General features: G+C 32.3%; 2 protein-coding genes across 2 annotated transcripts; one reads left to right on the plus strand and one right to left on the minus strand.

Moving 5' to 3' along the window:
• Positions 1-6,907: 6,907 nt before the first annotated feature.
• On the plus strand, positions 6,908-7,483 carry LOC140182987 (secreted RxLR effector protein 161-like). Its single transcript, XM_072230973.1, has one exon. The coding sequence runs from the start codon at positions 6,908-6,910 to the stop codon at positions 7,481-7,483; it is 576 nt and encodes a 191-aa protein (XP_072087074.1).
• Positions 7,484-14,076: 6,593 nt separating this feature from the next.
• On the minus strand, positions 14,077-17,157 carry LOC112785282 (uncharacterized). Its single transcript, XM_025828740.3, has 6 exons — positions 17,140-17,157; positions 16,367-16,497; positions 16,170-16,257; positions 15,544-15,757; positions 15,337-15,437; positions 14,077-14,860 (listed from the first exon to the last, which is right to left on the minus strand). The coding sequence occupies exons 2-6, from the start codon at positions 16,474-16,476 to the stop codon at positions 14,402-14,404; spliced, it is 972 nt and encodes a 323-aa protein (XP_025684525.2). The 5' UTR covers positions 16,477-16,497; positions 17,140-17,157; the 3' UTR covers positions 14,077-14,401.
• Between the last annotated feature and the right edge of the window lie 6 nt (positions 17,158-17,163).

Raw genomic sequence — 17,163 nt, forward strand, 5'->3', positions numbered from 1 at the left:
TTCATTCCATAAACACCTAAAAATCATGACTTTTCATGCCATGGAACCTTCCTTTGGCCACATTAGCGTAACCCTACTTAGGTTAGAAGCATAATCGTCAAGTATCCTTAGTTCCTCCAACCACTGACACATATTTTATCTTTGTTCTACTAATGACATATAACTTGCTTTTGGCTTTGTCCACCGTCCATCTCCTAGAGATACTAGATTCAAATCAGGTCTCCTGCAAAACTCGGCCAAGTCCAACCTAGTCTTGTTGTTGTCCTTAGTCCGATCACTATTCATAATCGTGTGAATGACATTATTGGGTATGTTCTTCCTAACATGAATTATATTGAGGCAATGAAAAACTAGAAAATCCTTTCAATAAGGCAGGCTCCAAAAGATACTTCTATTGGTCTAATTATGTTTATTTTCATATCCCGAAAATTATATTGGACAACCCGTACCAACTACTCTAGAAAAATCATGCACCGTTGCCCACAGTTGCTCACCGGTTAACCTAATTGGAGGTTCCTCATGTTCCTTGCAATTCTTCCTAAACCCAATTTTGTTATGTCTGTAGGAGTTATCCTCAAATAAAAATCTTCTGTGATAATCAAACCAAGACTTTTTTTCTACCATATCTAGTTGAAATGCTTTAGTATCTTCCATACGTATAGGACATACTAACTTCACTTGTGTCATCCAACCAAACAATATTCCATACGCAGAAAAATCATTTATCGTTCACATTAAAACGGCTCTTATCATAAAATTTGTTTTAGTGGTTATATCATAAGTCAAAACATCGGGACACCAAAAATCACTCAACTTATCAATTAGAGACTGAAGGAATACATCTATTTTATCCTTTGAATTTTTAGCGCCAGGAATAGCACATGTTAAAAAGAATTAAGGATCTTTCATACACATTTCGGATGAAAGATTGTATGGGTAACAATCACATAATAATAAGAGTATGGGATGTTAAAGTTGACATTAGAAAAAAAATTCATCAAAACAATGGCCAAGCCTAACACTTTTAGACTTCGCTGCAAAATTTGGATTTTTTTTATCAAAATAAATTCATGCTTTCCCATGAGAAAAGTGAGTCATAACATTGCTAATCCAAGAGTTGTCAAAATGGCACCTCTTGCTACAAGCAGTGCTCATCGATGTTTATAACTTTTGCAATCTTGATATTAAACGCATGTAATACATTCTTTTAAAAGAAACCATTTTTGTGTGCTTTAATTTTTGGAGTCAAACCTAGGTGATTTAAAAAAATTTACACTCAATCAATCTTTCATCGTTTTTTTAGTAAATCATGAAACTATTTAAATAACAATCTATCTTCACGGCCTTCAACCCAACTAAAAATTATTTTTTTGGCCTTGTAATAATTCTTGATAACATAAAAAGGATTAGGTACGATCATTTTAAATAAATCGACTATTTGTTTGAATAAATACTGTGAATAAATCTAGTTGCAATTGACAATTAAGAGTGAATACAATTTTCTTAAAGAGGTATTCGATCATATTCAAGATGCGTTTAGTATTTTAATTTATTATTTTCTTGAACACGAGATCTCAACACAAAAAGTGGAGCAAGAACAACAATAAAAAAATAGAAAAGTAAAAAAAGAACACCAAAAAGAGCAAAAGAAAAAAATTTCAAAGCAGCTCATCAACCATTTTTTGCACTCCTCATTTCTATAGTGTACTCCTGATTTTGTACTCCTAATTTTGTACTTGTAGAAACATCTCCAGCCACTCCAAACTTACTAAAACTCTGTCAATCCGACAGCAAGATCAGATTTTTTGTGAACCATGTAAACTTTCGATCGGTAAGCGAAAGTCCACTAGTTGCATATCTTCTTGTATCCAATTCTTAGAATCGTCCACAGTCGTTGTTAATCTGACAGCATCCTTTCTCCCCTCCACCTGCACAATCTCATTGAATTATCCCATGGAGACTGACATAACCCTGCAATATAACTCAATTTCTCCCACACAGCAAATTTTTCTTCTCTTGTATGAACCCCATATACCAAAGAAAGCACAATTGAAATTATTTTTAATAAGACCCCTTCAATACACAACCAACGTTCCCTTTTATGACAAAGACTCATTTTAAATATTATTTCATACCAAATTAATAGCAAACCACCCGCAGCACCCTCTGACCCAACATATTCCCATCCTGCAGTATCACTCCCCTAAATTTTTATTACATCAAATTTCGTCACTACCTGCCTTTTGTCTCAAACAAGCCTAACATATTCAATTTTAATTTTTTTTGAAGTTTTTGACCATGCTCAATTTTTCATCACCCTTCAACCCCCTAACATTCCAAGAATAAAATTATTTTAATAAATTATTACACACTTTTTTTTATTTTTGGGTCTGCAGCGTCTTGCTTTCTCTTTCTGTTTTGCCAATCTTTTTTTCTGAGCAATTTTTTCATTTTGTGCTTGGAGAATAGCCATGATATCATCTTCTTCATTGTATAAAATTGACCCTGATTCCAACGCGAAGTTCCAAATTTTTCTATTTTCAAGCATATGCTCCTCCAATATACTATCTATGTTTTCCTTACTTCCTTCATTCTTATCCGAACCACCATCATCAACAACTCTCTTCTTAGCTACTTCTTCATCGTGTTCCGACAGCTCCCCCTCTGTCTTTGTCAATGTTGTTCCCTTTGCCGGAACCCATGCCACTATCATTCACAATGTCATCCCTATCACTCGTTCCTTCATCAACGTCTTTCGCACCATCATCGTCAAAATACACACCCAACCTACCAGTCTCTTCATTCAATGTCACTGCCGGGAGAGTGGCGGCTTGGTTCTCCGCCACCAACTCCTCCTCCACCTCACGACCCAACATAGGCGGCATCAGGGGTTGCGCATCTCCCTTGCCACATTGAGCCTCCTCTACCATGGTTAGCCTTTAGCTTTCCTCCTTTAACACCAATTTGGTCTCCCTCGGTCACCTCCGCGCCGATCTCCAGCGCAAGTGTCACAGATGCATCTTCTTGCACACTTGCCATAGACCCTTTCCTAGTGTGCCTATCCCTATCGTAGAAACCGTTCTCCATTTCTATCAAGCCTAACTCAGATTCTACACCCAACCCAACATCACCTAACTGATTGATTGAGAAAACTGGGCCCAAGGATCCTTTCCTACTTTTTTTGGACATCCTTAAATTGTTGGGCTTAGCACCAAGCCTACAAAGAACCTTCTTTTTCTTATTCCTTTTGCCCCTCTTTTCTAGCCCATTAAAATTATCTTTTAAACCCATATAACTATATTTTCAGAGTCAGTTTCATAAGTAATATAATCACATCCCACACAATTCGCTCTCCCTTCAATTCCTTCATAAATTGGTTGATATGCTACCATTTTTACCTGATTTTGTTTTGAATGATCATTAATCCACTCATTCAAAATAATTTCAGGAATTACCAACATGCGCTCATCTTCTCCGTATTTCCTTAGCTCCCCCATCACCATATCGGCTTTCTGGTCGTTGAAAACCGTCGGTTTTGTAGTCCGTGCACTCCTTAAGCTTGTACCCGCATACTCCCTTTTCGCAACTGTTCTTTGTTGTTCACAGCTATAGTCATTTTTTTCATTAACTTCTTCATAACAATTTAATCTAAAAGCCTCCCGTCCCACTTCTTTCAATAGCACATCGAATCCACTAATACCTACTGTGATATGAACCCATTCATTAATCATATACATGATACAAGTATCAATTTATACTAATCCAATACTAAAAGACATGCACGATTCTATCACTTCGTCACAACCGACTACTTCTCCCCATTGGCCTCCTAACATACTAAAGGTATCTGTTGACCACACATGTAACGGAACTCCGTAACATTCTAACCACACTCTTCGAGTTTCACATCGCTCTGTCTCATCCCATCTCCATATACTATGGAAGAATTACAAGAGACTACTCATTTTAAACGTATATGCTTCTTCCGTATTCGATACAGAATCAAAAGTCAAAAGAACTTTATAGGTTCCCAGTTCCCGTACTTGGACAACTTGATGCCGGTTTTTTCCAATCATCTCCTTCAAAGAACTAAAATCAATTGCCTTCATCGTACCGCCAACTAGACTTCTCTGTAGCTAGTCCAGATTTTCTTTCACCACCGATACTTTCACTTTCTTCGTCCACCCATTTTCATGCGGGTCTGACTCTTTTTGGTGCCTCGTTAGTTTCTCTACCTGCCAGGGACAGACCCAGGTAGTGTAATAGGGGGCATTTTTCCCCACTCTTATTTTTTATTCTTTTAAAAAATATATACATATATAATATGTCCCCATTTTAAATTTTAAACGATCCCATTACAAATAAATTTAGTCCAATTATTTAAAGTCTCAAATCCACTTTATCTTTCTATTATAATCAAATTTAGTCTTCTCTCATTTTCAAATCTCAGCAGTCATCACTCATTTGTTCTCTTAAATTCTCTTCTTAGTTTCAACCTTCTTTTTCTATTCCTTTTCTAATGGTTATCTTTTCTTTATCAAAAGGTAAATTTTAAATTCTCTATTTTTTTAATATAACTCTTTATGACTTTATGTATCTTTCAATTTCATTGTTTCTCTTTTCGATATTTTTAATTACAAATTATAATTCAAGCAATTATAGTTTAGGTATTAATCTAATTTTTTATTCTCTTTATAAATTTATATATTTTATTTTATTCTCAATTTAGTGATGCTTATTATTTATTTGTTTATCTTTCATTCTATTTTATTATATGTAATTATGTTGCATATAAATTTTTAAAGACAACTGATCAATTTACTAATTTAGAATATATATTTTTTATTTATAGAAATAATAATGAAAAAATATTTTAAAAAATATCTTTCGTTCTATTTTATTATATATAATTTTTTATTTTTTTTATTCGAATAATTAATGTGCATTTTTATTTTTTTGAATTTAGATTAATGTATCTTTTGATTGTAATGTATATTATTTTTGCCCCCAAACATAAATTTTTTGGGTCCGTCATTGCTACCTGCCTTTGGTTATCTTCTCTCTAAGGCTGAGAATTTGTCTTATTCCTGAAGGGTATTTATAAATTTGATTAATTAATATTATTAATATTATTAATATTATTAATATTAATAAACGGTTACTAACCATTTAGTACCATTTAGTTGAAGGGACACAACCTTTTAAAGATTGTGTATGTTCAAAACATTGTGTCTATTGGCTAAAGGGACACAACTCTTTAAGGATTGTGTATGTTCAAAACATTGTATCTATTAGCAATAGAAAAGACACAACAATTTGTATACGTAACTAATCATAATTGCTACGTGCAATATGTATAAATAAGTCCTTATCCACTATTTCAAATATACAAGTACTAAGTGTACAATTTACTCAACTATTAAGAGATTTTCTTTGTTCAAGAGAGTTGAAAATTTCTTACTATTGCTAATTAAGAAATTCTTAGGTTTTATTGTATCCTGGGAGAGTATTGTCATCAACCCTATAGCAACTAAGTGTGGGGACAAATATCTCTCTAAAGAAAGCGATCTAATCGTGCCTTGAAACCACTACACAAATATAAGATTTTGTCATCTTCTCATACCATATACCCAACAATTTTAGAGAGATATTTCTTAAAGATGGCACAAGATCAAAACACTACGTTCAAGGTTATGAATCAAGAGTTTGTCAAGTTAGATCGCTTTGATGGAACAAACTTCAACCGTTGGAAGGACAAGATGATGTTTCTTCTTTCAGTTCTCAATCTTGCATATGTGATTGACCCAAAGACTACACCAATTGTTGATTCCGCTGAAAATTTCACACCGAAAAAGAAAGAAAAGATTGTTCAATTGAAGAAGAAACGTGATGAAGATACTTTTGCATGTTGAGGTCATATTCTCAATACTTTATCAGACTGACTCTATGATCTCTACATGTCAATTCAATCACCATTAGAGATTTGGAAATCTTTGGAAGAAAAGTATAATACCGAACGACAAGGAACAGATAAGTTTATTATGATGAAATATTTTGAATTTATTATGAATGATACTATGCCTGTCATGGATCAAATTCATGAATTACAAATCCTTGTAAGTAGACTTCGTGATCTACAAGTGGTGATCCCTGAATCATTACAGGTTGGAGCAATTATTTTAAAATTGCCTTCATCTTGGAATGGTTATAGGAAGAAACTTTTACATCTTGGTGAGCACTTCACAATTGAGAAATTACTAAGGCATATATATATAGAGGAGGAAACTCGAAAACATGATGCTGTGTATCTCTCTCAAAGTTCTAAAGTGAATCATATTGGTGAAGACAAAACCAATAAAAAGAAAAGAAAGTTTTGAAAAGATTCAAATCAAGACATATAAAGGTTTCTCCTTATGAAATTTGGAAAGGAAGAAACTTAATTTGAATCATCTAAAAGTGTGGAGGTATTTAGCCTTTTATCGAGTTCCTGATCAAAAGAGAACCGAATTGGAGCCAAGAGTCATAAAATGCACTTTTATAGGATATGTTCAAAATTATATTAGACTTAGTGTCTAATGTAGTTGTTGAATCAAAAGAGGTAGAATTTATTGAAAATAAATTTATCAATGATTCAACTTCTAATTCAGAATATTTCCAAAATGATACTAATATTTCATAAGAAATTTATATGAAGCAACCGGAAGGCTATGTGTTACTCGAAAATGAAAAGAAAGTTTGCAAATTAATTAAGTCTCTGTATGGGCTAAAACAAGCGCTTAAACAATGGCATGAGAAGTTTGATTCAGTGGTGTTATCAAATGGCTTCTCACATAATAGTGTGGATAAATGTATTCACTCAAAATTTACTAAAGATTATGGAGTAATCATTTGTTTATATGTTAATGATATGTTAATCATCGGAACACATTTAGAAGAAATTCGTATAACGAAGGAGTATCTAACTTATAAATTCAAGATGAAGGATTTGAATGAAGTTGATACATTATTAGGCATAAAGGTGCATAAGAATGAAGTTGGCTTTACTTTAAGTCAATCTCATTATATCAAAAAGGTATTGAAAAAGTTTGATCATCTCACAATTAAAGAATCTAATACGCCGTATGATCCTAATCTTAAATTAAAAGGAAACATGGGAAGACCTATAGCACAATTACAATATGCTAGTGCTATAGGAAGTTTAATGTATGCAATACATTGTACTAGACCTGATATAGCATTTGCAGTGTGCAAATTATCAAGGTTTACAGGAAAGCCTAGCAATCAACATTGGAAAGTTATAACAAGAGTTTTTGGTTATCTCAAGAAAACCATATACTTAGGATTACATTATAGTGATTATCCCACAGTTTTAGAAGGTTATTCCGACGCAAGTTGGATTACAAATCTTAGTGATAACAAATTCACTTCAGGATGGATTTTCACCATAGGTGGTAGAGCAATAAGTTGGGCTTCAAAGAAATAAACATGTATTACACATTCTACTATGGAGGCTGAGTTTGTAACTTTATCAGTCGCAGGTAAAGAAGCGGAATGGTTAAGAAATTTGTTATATGATATAAAGTTGTGGCCACAGCAGACGACAGCCATTTCAATCTTCTGTGATAGTGAATCAACCATGTTTCGAGCATATAATAAGGTTTATAATGAAAAGTCTAGACATATAAGTTTGAGACATGAGTTTGTGAGACAACTAATAGATGATGGTGTAATTACCATCAGTTATGTAAGATCTCAAGGAAATTTAGCTAACCTTTGACTAAAGATTTGTCAAGGGATAAAATCAAAGAGACTACTGCTAAAATGGGATTAAAACCTATTATTGCTAAATGATGGGAATCCAACCTTATTCTAGTAGACCACTAGTTTCAAGGTTTAATGGGTAATAACAAGTTATTTAGCAATTGGAGCACTAAGGTATAGGATTTAGTGCTATTTACAATAAATTAGGAGGGTGAGTTTAAACTCTTAATGGAATGATAATATTATCTATCAAAAGATTCCACCTATATGAATATAAGAGTGGTGCCACTCTAATCGAGAATTTTAGAGATTTTATTCTCGTAAATATTCATGAAACCAGGATGAGCACAAAGTCATATAAGTGCTTAAAATTGTAAACTCTTGAACTTGGAGGGTATAAGTAATGTGTGTGATTTTTGGTACTAGCATATGTAGTATAGGTTTAATCGATTAGACACCTATTACTTCGTTAGAACTTTAAAATTTACACTAAAAGAATGTTTAATCTTAGTGACACATTCTTTATGCATATACTTGTATGACATTTAAATTTTGTAAATAGTGGGAGATTGAAGGGTATTTACAAATTTGATTAATTAATATTATTAATATTATTGATATTATTATTAATATTATTAATATTAATAAACGGTTACTAACCATTTAGTACCATTTGGTTGAAGGGACACAATCTTTTAAAGATTGTGTATGTTCAAAACATTGTGTTTATTGGCTAAAGGAACGCAACTCTTTAAGGATTGTGTATGTTCAAAACATTGTATCTATTGGCAATAGAAAAGACACAACCATTTGTATACGTAACTAATCATAATTGCTACGTGCAATATGTATAAATAAGTCCTTATCCACTATTTCAAATATACAAATACTAAGTGTACAATTTACTCAACTATTAAGAGATTTTCTTTGTTCAAGAGAGTTGAAAATTTCTTACTATTGCTAATTAAAAAATTCTTAGGTTTTATTGTATCCTGAGAGAGTATTTTCATCAACCCTATAACAACTAAGTGTGGGGACAAATATCTCTCTAAAGAAAGCGATTTAATCGTACCTTAAAACCACTACACAAATATAAGATTTTGTCATCTTCTCATATCATATACCCAACAGTTCCAACTATCACCTCCTTCCTGAACTATCTTTTGAAACCTTTGTCTCAATTGTCCTTCTATACTTTGCTTCTCCCACATACACAACATTTCCTCTCAACCTCATACGATTCATTTCTATTATAGCCTTCAGAGAACCACTTTTCGTTGTGTATTGAATGAACACAAAATATACATATTACCACCTTTTTGTTTTCGTGATATATAGATGTCGTTAATGCGTCCAGTCCAATTGAACAGATGAAATAATTCATTCTTCGTAATATTTTCTGAGAGATTATCAAAAAAGACAAAGAAAGACTCATTTTTTAACCGTTGGTATTTTTCTCAATTCCAAATCCTAAAATTTTTACATGTTTTCTAGTTCCCTGTGTTTCTCATCCTCTCTCTCTTTCTCTCACTCGTTCTCTCATTTTTTTTTCATAGTATTTTAATTTATATTTTATACAAATGACTCTTAGTTCGTTATTGATTTTTTTACACGGATAACGTCGTTGTATTTTTTATTAAGTAGCTAATTTTTATTGTCTTCTACTAAAACCATTTTCGTAATACACACGGAGTTCCTTCCTATATATTCTCAAATTCCAATTGGAAATTGTATCAAAACGAGGACCATTGCGCGCCGTTTTATGTAATATGGTCCCGTCCTCATTTGAGAGAACATTAGCATGTGAAACTTCAAACTTTTCCATGCAATTGCAAACCAAAACCATTGGTGCATGAATAATTAATTAATTATTCATTTATTGACCCCACCAGCAAATTAAAACGATAGGGTTAGGCAACACACCACACGTTGGTTTTCAGTTTCGTGTGAGACACACACACATACACATATTGCTTTTCTTTTCCAACATATTTTGTCCTTTGAGGATTCTGATCATTCAATTATATTCTATGCATTCTCACCAAATACCAACTCAATATTTGCTATTTTTCTCAACTACTTTAACAACACAAGTAGCATTATGTATGTTTTGTCCATGTACTTAAAACAACTCATTAATGAATTAAAAATATTTAGTTTTTATTTAAAAGTGATTTCAAGTTGAAATATTTTTTATGTTATAAAAATACCGGTACTTCGCTTTTTGTATCCAATTACTGTAATTTTAGCACAAATTTTATAAATTTTTAAAATTATTTCAAAATTAATAATTTAAATAAGCGGAAAATGTAATTTTTTTGCTACAAAAATAATTAAAATGTACCAAAACTCTTGAATTTGATAAGGAATTCATTTTTTTAATGCCAAGATATATATTCCCCATATGGTAACTATTTTTTTTTTTTTGCTTCAAAAGCTCTTCTTTGATTATATTAACAGCTCTTATGACCTATTTAGTAAAACTCGAATTTACGTTAAAACATCGCTATTGAAAAATATTTAAATAAAATTATACCATCATGGAAAAAACATGTTTTTAACAAGTTTTAAGAACCTATTCACATTAGAAACTAAATACAAATTTTGAATGTATATGCCAATCAAGGATTGTTTTAAATTGAATATATGTATAGTCCGTGGACCAATATCGCCATATAATATATACTTATCATATCTTAATATCTTATCACATGCTGATGTTGTAGATTAATTATTAATAATATTAGGCTGCCGTCGCCTCGTGATCCATTTTCAAATTTCAAAAAATTATATTTTCCATCTAATCTTGTGCCCACATATTCAACCTACCAATAATGAATAATCTTATTTGATTTTATTATATTTTCCAGATAAGTATTTAATAAGCTCATAAGACTCAAGATTAGGGGGGGTAAGACCCGGTCCAAGAACCTGAGAAATTCGTTAATCAGATAATGTATGTAAACATGAATGATAGTCAATTAGTGAGCTTGAATTGTCACTTTATTGATTTTTTAATTTCTTTTAACAAGTTGCATTATTAACTTTTTGTTTGAATCAACTAACAATGATATGAATATTCGACTATGTTAAGTGTATACTAAAATCAGTTACAGAAGTTAGCCATTAATATAAAATATATATTGAAATATAAATACATATTAAAAATAAATTAAATCATATATATATTTATGCACAAATATATTGGTAGTTAATTTTGGTATACGAATAATATTTTTTATAAATATTTTATTAACTAAACGAGAAAGGAGAACAATCAAGTTAGCAAAGAGTTGAGTCAAATACCATCGTGCTCAAATAACGTACATAATTTGATCACATATACTACAATTTTTTTAAATTTAATAAATTCAGCTTAAGAGTTATAACTACGCTAATTCATCCTGAGATTTGATGTTATAAACTAAAATTGCCTTAAAATTCCTATGAGTTTTATTTATTTATTTTTTTACTTTTACTACGTACTATATATATTTCTTTAAGAATTTTCATAAGAGACGTAGTTAAAAAGTGTTCTATAAATAGCATGACTTGAATGAAGATTTGTGATACACATATTTCTAAAAGTGCTCAACGCGAAATTCTATTGCGTCAAAGTAAAAAGAAAAGAAAAAGTAACTTTGGCTAACAAATGAAAGAAAAAGGAAAAACACTTGCTACCGTATAACTGAAAAAAGGAAACAATCCCTATTCATATCAAAAAGACAAAAAGTAAATAAAATAGGTAATATATTTAAACATAATAACCATGTAGCAATATTATGGATCGTGAAATTGTGATATAAATACTAATAAATCTTCATCGAGATTGTGCATATACATGCATATGTCACTTCCTTTCCATAAAGAAATAAATGAAATCTAGAAGATGGATTACATTGAACGCTGTCTTAACACAATAATCTCATTCTTATTCTTAATTATAACACTGTTACATTTTGACTAATTTAGTAGATTACATATTGATAAATAATATTATAAAAATTTAATTTTAATATATTGATAATTAAAATAATTTTGTATATTTAATTTTAATTGTATAAATAATAATAAAAAATAAATTATTATATAAAAATTTTTATATTATCAATTCATTAAAATTAAATTTATTATAATAATAATAATATAAGTATTAAAACTTTATTTTCCTAGTTGATTTTTTTTCTTTTTGAGTTGTGATTTTAGATGAAGCAACCAATAGGAACCTTCCAATGTACACGTGTGCTTGTGTGTTATCTTTGACCGTTGAATCTCTATAAATTTAAAAACCACTAAGATAACAATGCACAAGCGTGTGTGTAAGAGTTGTTGAAAGAAGAAGAAGAAGAAATCAAATGAAGTTGTCAGAGTGTGGATCCGGGTGTAAGGATCATCCAAATGATAAGAGAGTACCCGGTGTGTGCTCTTCATGTTTAAGGGACAAACTCTCACAACTTTATACCAACAACCATAACACCAACAAATTTATTGACCCTACTTATTTTTATCCTTCTCCTCCTTCTTCTCCTACTTCTCCTCAACAATTTTCTTCTGGTGTCGATGTCAGTGTTTGTGCATCATCGAATAAAGTTTTATCGGGGAACCGTGGAGTCAAGTTCCGGCGAAACGCATCCCATGCGGCGGGGGATTCGGTTTCTTGTATGGTAAGTTTCAATTATGGGTTGAATTTGAAGAAGAGTAGATCGCTTGCTTTTGCTTCGAGGGGAAGAGTTAGAGAGAGGGATCATGGGAGTGGAGAAAGATGGGGAAGGAAGAAAAAAGATGGGTTTTGGTCAAAGGTTCTTAAGTTGACTAATAAAAAGGACTCCAAGAATTCCATCACTCAAATGGAAGGACGAGCTTAGTGGTTTCTTTTTTATTTTATTTTCCACCAAACAAAAAAGGGTTGGTGGTGATGTTTATGTTGCATATAATATCATAATTCGGTGGATTTCAAGTTTGGCTCGCTGTGGACCAAAAAATAAAAGGAAAAAGGGAACTTGGAGTCTTTCTTTCTTTACATTTCGATTGCAAAAGGGATATTATCATTGTAATTTGAATCCGAATCCTCTAGGATTTTACTATTAGATTAATAAAATTATTTCATTCATATAATACTGAAATCTATTGCTTTTTCCTCTGAATAAAATTCGCAGCCTAGATCTTAGTCAAGTACTCTTGAATCCAGCTCTGTGCTGTGGAATTTAGCAGAGGTTATGTGTGGTCTCACGGTTTGATGCTATTGCTGCAAAACTGTTCCAAGTTCCAACCACATCGAACAATTAGATATCAATCACAACAACACAATACAACAAATCTATATCCTACTAGACGGGATCGGCTACCAGATTAAACAATGTCATTTGCATTGTGCTTTATTATGTATCATGTCTACAGTAAGAATATTGATTCGTAAATCTCCTTTGTCCACCTCTTGTATGATCATTTTAGGCCTTTCTCTATTATTCGTCACCTGAAATGAGATTATATCATCTTTTTTAGAATAGGCACTACTTCAACCTTCTCTGTTATACTTTCATTTCTTGTTTTGTTCATACCTATATCACTACTTATCCATCTCAACATCTTCATCTTTGTCACACTTAACTAGATATCAATCACACTTGGATAAAATCTTACTCGCTTCTTGCATCTCACTCCACAGCCTACACCAATTCCTAGATAGATGTCTCCTAACAGGGATGACAATGGACGAATTTTGGCAATATCTGATCCTGCTCGGTCTTATGTTTTCCTATTCAGATTTTGACTCACTCCTACTCATGTGCATTGGAAATTTGTACTCTCACTCTTTAAGTATTTACCCATCTTAAATATACTTTTGCCATTGTTTTAGTTTGTATTAATAAAATTTAGAATATAACATCAAAATACATGTATGAATGAATAACAATATACATGTATGTTTAACAAAAATCGTATTTATAACATTATGTTTTTATATTAATTTTTTTATGGAATAATTATCATTATATCATATATGTATTAGATGGATAAAAGCGATTTTACAACTCAGCCGGTGCTGGATTGGATAATTATTTCATCTAATCGTGTTGGGACGAGACGGGTACCCGAAAGTTCAGATGGTGTTACCATCCTTAACTCCCAAGTCCCAACCCACTTTAATTGCAACCGTAGAGAACTAGTATTTAGCCAGAATTTGGATTTTATTTCATCTTATACCCAATTGGGGAGTAAATTCACAAGAAAAAGTACGAAATAAATCTCAAAAAAAAAAAAAAGAAAAAACAATAGTGCTCGATAGCTGCTAAATCATGAATCTAAAAAATGAAATTCCGAATCCAAGCCAGACAACATTTCATTGCAATCAACTGGTACAATTTGTATTCTTTCACCACTGGATGGATGTTTTTTGTATGAGATATGATTTCTAATGTATACAAGTTCCTGTGTAGCACAATATCAATATATCTTTCCCATGCCCATTTTACTCTGAATTGGGGAATTAGTTATAATTCACTTCTGTGAACATCAACATTTACGATTTTCCCATTACTGTACATGATATTATGGAATATGGACCACCATTCCCAATGTTAAGAGAACGTGCACATTCTTCCCAAAAGGAACCACATGTATTGTGCCTCCGTCACAACTCTCAATTATCATCATGATAATTAACTTGATCCGAGGAAGGCTTTTTGAGTTTCTGAAATATTTCATCAAGGGATTCAGAAGAGGAAGCATGGGAGACATTATTTTCCTGTATTTGTGTTTGTCTTAACGGCATAAATTTTTTGGCTCCTATGTTGGCCTTAAAATTCTGAAAACCTGTCTTCATGTTTTGCCAAGTCGAAGACAAACCCAAAGGTGGTCGTCCCATGCTATGACTCGAACTATCATTTCCTTCATCGAGCTCTGAATTCGAAGAAGCCGCCATGGCTTCCTCGGGTTTCGGTTTACCCTGCTCCCTAATGGCAGCATACTTGTTGCTGATAGCCTCCCTGCTCGAACCATATCTACTGCTTGTTTCTTCCTTCCAAGTTTTAGAGAGACTTCCATTTGTTTCCTCGGAGATTAACTTGGAACTTGTCTTCATTTCGATGCCATTCGTCTCCTAAACAAACAAGGCATGAGGTGAGTAGAGACTTGTTGCAATAGAGAAATAGTAGTCTCTATTGAAACAACAACTAGGTTTAATTTAAATTGGATATGTTAGATGACAAATTAAAAAGGATAAAGTATGTTTTTTGTCCATAACGTTTGTGCTTTTCTTCAAAAATACCAACGTTTAATTTGATTCAATTTTAAACCTAAAATTTTTTATTCATTCAATTTTGTCTCTAACATTTTCGATTTGTGTCAAAGTTATCCCTGGACATTTTCAATTTTATCCCTAATGTTTTAGATGAAGTTAACCACCAAGGATAATTTTGACACAAATCAATTAGGGACAAAATTGAATGAAATTAAACATTAGGGGCATTTTTGGAAAAAAAATCACAAACCTCAGGAATAAAAAGCATACTTTATACCCAATTAAAAAATAAAGTAAAATTCGTTTCCACTTTTTTGGGGGCATGTCCATGTTACCTTAAAATTGTTGCCTGATTCAATATCAACACCATTGAAATTCCTTGCCAGTGGAACAACCAGCTCCCCTACTTTGTGACCTTGTTCAAGCCAAGACCGCTCTGCAAATAACACAACAATAAATAATGTGCAAGTATCAGAAAATCATTATACTTCTGATATTGTATTTCTGTCCTTTAACAGCATTGTAAGTCCTCACTTACATACCCTTTTTAAGAATAATTATTCCAGATGGATCAAACCCATCCCTATCCTCAGCTTCGGTTTTGAAGATATATCTCTTCCAGCTCCCCAGAAAGGAGAACATTCTGTCAAAGAAGTTGCTCGCAACCAAAAGTGTGTATACAACCATAATAAGTGGATAGATTTTGTTAAACTTATCGCCAAAGAAAGGGACAGCATTGTCAATGTTCCCCATTCGCTGCAATAATAGCCACATTGTGTAGCCGGTTAAAATGAAATACCAAGAAGGAAGTAAACATGTTCTGATGAAAAATTTAGACTTCAGATAATTTAGCAGTTTCTAGCCCACTTTGAACGAACATACAATTTGTGTAAAACTAAATACAGAACAGTAAAATCATGGTATGCTCAGAAAAATAAGTTATTTGTATCTAGAAGAGAACATAAAGAAGAGGAATAATATTAGGCAAATAAACCTATGAATACATAGTAGTATAGTTACAGTCTGTGACAGTCATGTAACATGTTATGCATCCAATGATTCGGACTATGAAACAGTTATTTCCAGGATTATTAGGACGCAACAGAAAGTTATTCACAGTAGACAACAATGCAGCGATTTCAGTCCATTTATAAGATAAAGAAATTACCCTCTCAAATACAGTCACTTTCTTATGACCGAGACGAATGAGATTAAGAAAGTTGTAAGAGATTGGGGGAGCATAACGAGCCACCATCCTGGGAAAAGTAAAATGAGGATACTGTGATTCATTTCGTAATTAAGAGCAACAAGTAACAAACATAAGGGTAGTGGGAGTAGTAATGTAAATGAATAAATAATACTTACGAACATATCATAAGCAAGTTAACTGAGCTGGTTTGTCTGGGTGTCAATGAGTAGAACATCAACATTCCAATTTTGAACAACGAATAATATGTACAGACGCACATGTACATGAGAGGAATAAAAGCAAACACCTAAGGAAGAAATTGAAGATACAATGTAATGCAACCTTTTGAAGACCAGAGAGTCACCAGAAACATTAAATAACGTGTGATTAAATTATTACAATTTACGAATAAAGTAACATCTGACAGTACAGGGACAACAAAAGAAACATGTAAGCAGTTGCAATGGCCTTGTTGTGATGCTACCGTAGCTGCATAGAAGTACCAATTAAAAAGCCTCTGGATCATTTTTTTTTTTTTTGAGAGAGAGAGAGAGAGAGAGAGAGCTAAATAGGCAGAGGAGAAATAATAGACTTCAGATTTCCTTAAAATGTTATATCGAGTCACCGGCACATGAGGCCAGATGATAGAACAAACTATCAAAAATCATCAGAGCAACAAGAACAGCATGCATGGATTGAATTCTTTATTTAGTAAATGCATCTCTTCCAAAAGTCAAGATTTGTTGCACATATTAGTTCTAGGGGTATGTCTCCAATCATTATAATTCAACTCCAAACAATTCAATGAGTTATTTTCTGTTTCATAGTATGCATGCATGGTTTAAATCTTCATAAAAATCTTTCTTTTCAATATGTCAGAAAAAAAATTGTATACAGCATCTCAATGTTCAAATTAAGAAAACCAAAATCTAAGACAAACTTGGTCTACCTGCACAAACACCTCCTGTCCTCC

This window comes from Arachis hypogaea, chromosome 20 (genome assembly GCF_003086295.3).
Source record: "Arachis hypogaea cultivar Tifrunner chromosome 20, arahy.Tifrunner.gnm2.J5K5, whole genome shotgun sequence".
NCBI lineage: Eukaryota > Viridiplantae > Streptophyta > Magnoliopsida > Fabales > Fabaceae > Arachis > Arachis hypogaea.

What these genes read in the sequence shown, in the direction of transcription:
- LOC140182987 (XM_072230973.1), top strand. Translation starts at nt 6,908, where the DNA reads ATGTTAATCATCGGAACACATTTAGAAGAAATTCGTATAACGAAGGAG.
- LOC112785282 (XM_025828740.3), bottom strand. Translation starts at nt 16,476, where the DNA reads ATGTACATGTGCGTCTGTACATATTATTCGTTGTTCAAAATTGGAATG. An exon ending in AAGTGACTGTATTTGAGAGG is followed by an intron (nt 15,758 to 16,169) that starts GTAATTTCTTTA and finishes CTATTATTGCAG; the next exon opens with CGAATGGGGAACATTGACAA. An exon ending in AATCAGGCAACAATTTTAAG is followed by an intron (nt 14,861 to 15,336) that starts GTAACATGGACA and finishes TTGTTTGTTTAG; the next exon opens with GAGACGAATGGCATCGAAAT.